At 35.8% G+C, this 3,585-nt stretch overlaps 1 protein-coding gene across 2 annotated transcripts in view; it reads right to left on the bottom strand.

Moving 5' to 3' along the window:
- Positions 1 to 225: 225 nt before the first annotated feature.
- LOC106943241 (gastrula zinc finger protein XlCGF57.1-like) overlaps positions 226 to 3,585 on the bottom strand; it is a 15,098-nt gene continuing 11,738 nt past the window's right edge. Inside the window, exons 2-3 of one of the 2 annotated variants that reach the window (XM_015026570.1) lie at positions 1,883 to 2,356; positions 226 to 1,630 (exon numbers count right to left, since the gene is read on the bottom strand). In XM_015026570.1, the coding sequence (XP_014882056.1) occupies positions 900 to 1,630; positions 1,883 to 2,356 (1,205 nt within the window). In that variant the 3' untranslated portion in view covers positions 226 to 899. Of the gene's footprint in view, positions 2,357 to 3,585 lie in introns of both variants that reach the window. The other variant, XM_015026569.1, reaches the window with a different exon arrangement.

The following is a 3,585-nucleotide window of genomic DNA, read 5'->3' as shown; positions in this document are numbered from 1 at the left end:
TTTTCCAAAGCACTTTTGGCAAATTGGTAAGGGGAAATAAAGGAAAGAAAAATTTTGCAAAAAAAAAAAAAAAAAAAAAAATCTTTGGTAGTTGAAAACCGCAGTATTTTTTGAAGTGACAGTGTCCAACTAGTCTAAGCTTGGTTTCACAGATACATGCAGCCACAAACTACAACTTTAAATGAGTCACAACCCACAGCTAAACTGGAAAAAGAAAACCATCATAATTGGAAATTTACTTTATTACATAAGAACCACAAAGTCTGACATTCGCTCTGATTCAGGAAAGAAATCCTGAATAAGAAACTGAGAAAATAAAATAATAATGTCTGATGTTTAGATTCAAATACAGAAAACATTAATCCCAATCCTGGTAACTAGTCTACCAGTCCATACATGAACCCATAACATGAATCCAATAAACACAATCATTCAATAATTGAATCTGCAAAAATTAAACCCTTTGTTCCATTAACTAGAGTTATAACTCCTATTTGAAAGGCTTTCTTAACTAAGCTACACATTTTAAAATGTGATCCAGCTGTATTTACTACCCAAATGAATTTGCCCCACCTTCTTCAGATCTGACAAAATTGGTGTCAAACTTTTGTGTTTTGTGCAGCAAAAACTTTTTGGATATGAATCAAAAAGTTTCCAGAGGTTATCTGAGGTCATCATCAAAAGCAGCACAACTGATGTTTTTATTTTATTTTTTTTTCCTGCGCAAATGTTTAACACCAATTCTGTTGGATTTGATGATGGTGGGGGAGGTGGTGTCAACTTCATCTTCCCACCTGATTCAGGTGTAATTACAGCATAAAAGACAAGTTACAGAAAAACTTGGTTCTTAGGGTTAATCTGACCACCGAGTACCGTGGCCACTCCTGGGTACAGATAAACTATGTATTTTTATAGGCGGAACTTTTTCCACAAGCCATATATGTGAAAAGCTTCTCACGAGTATGAATCATCATGTGAGAATCTAAACTCTGTTTGCAAGTGAAACTCTTCCCACAACTAATACACGTGATAGGCTTTTCGCCTGTGTGAATCCTCATGTGTTTATCTAAATTACATTTTTGAGTGAAACTTTTTCCACAAGTGATACATGTGAAAGGCTTCTCACCAGTATGAATCCTCATGTGACAATCTAAATTATGTTTAAGAGAGAAACTCTTCCCACAACTAGTACATGAGAAAGGCTTTTCACCTGTGTGAGTCCTCATGTGAGAAGTTAAACTACATTTTACAGTGAAACTTTTTCCACAAGTCAAACATGTGAAGGGCTTCTCACCTGTGTGAAACTTCATGTGAGTAACTAGATGAGGTTTCCGGGTGAAACTGCTTCCACAAGTGATACATGTGAAAGGCCTCTCGCCTCCATGAAACTTCATGTGTTTATATAAAGTACTTTGATGAGTGAAACTCTTTCCACAACTAATACATTTGAAAGGCTTCTCACCTGTGTGAATCCTCAAGTGAGAATTTAAAACTCCTCTTTCCGTAAAACTTTTTCCACAAGTCATACATGTGAAGGGTTTCTCACCGGTGTGAATACTCATGTGAGTAGCTAAACTTTGTTTATGAGAGAAACTCTTCCCACAACTAATACATGTGAAAGGTTTCTCACCTGTGTGAATCATCATGTGAGAAGCCAATTGTCTTTTCAGAATGAAACTCTTCCCACAACTAATACACGTGAAAGGCTTCTCACCTGTGTGAATCTTCATGTGATAAGTCAAACATTTTCTTTCCGTAAAACTTTTTCCACAAGTCATACATGTGAAGGGCTTCTCACCCGTGTGAATCCTCGTGTGAGAATCTAAACTGTGTTTATGAGAGAAACTCTTCCCACAACTAATACATGTGAAAGGTTTTTCACCTGTGTGAATCCTCATGTGTCTTGTCAAAGAGTCATTTCGAGGAAAGGTTTTACCACAACTTTTACAGGAATATAAACTTTTGTTCAAGTAAGATTTTTTGTGCTTTTTTTTTTTGGGACCTTCAGTAGTTCCTTTTGGCCGTTTGGTTTTCTGACATCTCTTGTTTTGTTTCTGCTCTTTGTCTCTCTTTTTTCCTTGGCCTCCAGAATTACTTCCTTCCTGATCCCGATTCTCATCTTCAAGAGAAGCATGAGAGATGCATTGGTTCCTGTTTGGTTCTGTTTCATTGTTAATTCTTTGCTCATTAGGAGCCACCAAAATGTCTCCAGTCTCCTGTTTCAGCACAAGCTGCTCTTCATCCTGACTGATGCAGAGTTGATTCTCTTCCTCTCTGAACTGTTGAGGTCCTGGTTCCTCTTTATCCAAAGTGGACTTCCTCTTCTGGTTGCTGAGCTCTTCGAGAACCTCCTCCTCTAGACCAAAAGACAAAACAAAAGCTTAGAAATTTAAGTAAAAAAAACCTCTTTATTTTAATCTATTGGTGCATCAGAACAGGCTTTATTTTGTTTGTAAATTAACCAATGTCCGTCTGACTGAAAGGAAACTAGGGTTTTCAAAATATATTACATTATGTCAGAGATTTTAAAAAAGAAGAGTTTTAAAAGTTGGTACAACCCGACTTGATGAAATTCAACAAAAGATTCTTCTCCACTTTCTGCTCACTTCAGTTCCTATCATTCTAGTTTCTTACGTTTTACAAAAACAATCCAAATAGTTTGGATGTGGTTTTAGTTTTTTCTTTATTTTCCATTTACATAAACAGTCTTTCATGTTTATGTCTTACAGAAGGACTGGAAAGTTTACATTCGACCTATTTTGCCTCTAGCGTTTAGCACATAAATTTGTGGCATGTTTGTATCTAAAAGAAAAACATAAAACTAAAGATATTTCAAAAATGAGATACCAAGATACATAAAATCAGATTCTCTTCACATTTTTAGTGTCATGATTCAATTCATAAATGATTCTTGATTCTGTAAAAAAGAAAAAAAAACTGAATTCAGAAACCAATTTTTTAAACAGTTTAGAGATTCAGTTTAAATTATGTGACTCACAAATGAAATTTTGTCAGTCAAATACTCACATGCTCCTCTGTCGCTACCAGAGGCCAGGCTGAGGTCTAAACTGTCTGTGCTTCAACATGGTGGCTGTTGGAATGGGTTAATGTGATTGGCTGAAAAGTAAGGTACCCAAGGTGGGGGGGGTCTGTTCATGTGATTGGGTGAAACAAAGAAGCTTCTGATTGGTTGCCGATCATCCAATCAGATAGACCATTTATTAAAATTCACACAAAAAAATGCAGCACAACTCACGGCCAGAAACAGCTTGCAAATCAAGATATTCTTGTGTTTGCATCAAAAATACAAATGTAAGTCTCGTCCTGTTCATTTGTGAATTATGAGACTGTTTTAGCTCCATATACACTGTAAAACTGACTCAAACGTGACCTTTTAGGCTATATGTGTCAAAACCGTATTTATTTAATATTCAGTTAGATTGTTTTGTTACTATAGCAACAATCTGATGCTGTGAGTTTAATCTTTGAATTTTCAAATTCAATTTAGTAAACTTACTGCTTTTTAGGCTGGCCAATTAAACTACTCCCTTCTCCCATATTTCACTAAATCTAACACAGAAGCTG

The sequence above is a fragment of the Poecilia latipinna genome, unplaced genomic scaffold (assembly GCF_001443285.1).
Source record: "Poecilia latipinna isolate Pla-1442-1.1 unplaced genomic scaffold, P_latipinna-1.0 Scaffold5034, whole genome shotgun sequence".
In the NCBI taxonomy this organism is placed as follows: Eukaryota; Metazoa; Chordata; class Actinopteri; order Cyprinodontiformes; family Poeciliidae; genus Poecilia; species Poecilia latipinna.
The sequence above is the reverse complement of the archived record's forward strand: the minus strand, read 5'-3'. Positions and strand labels throughout refer to the sequence as shown.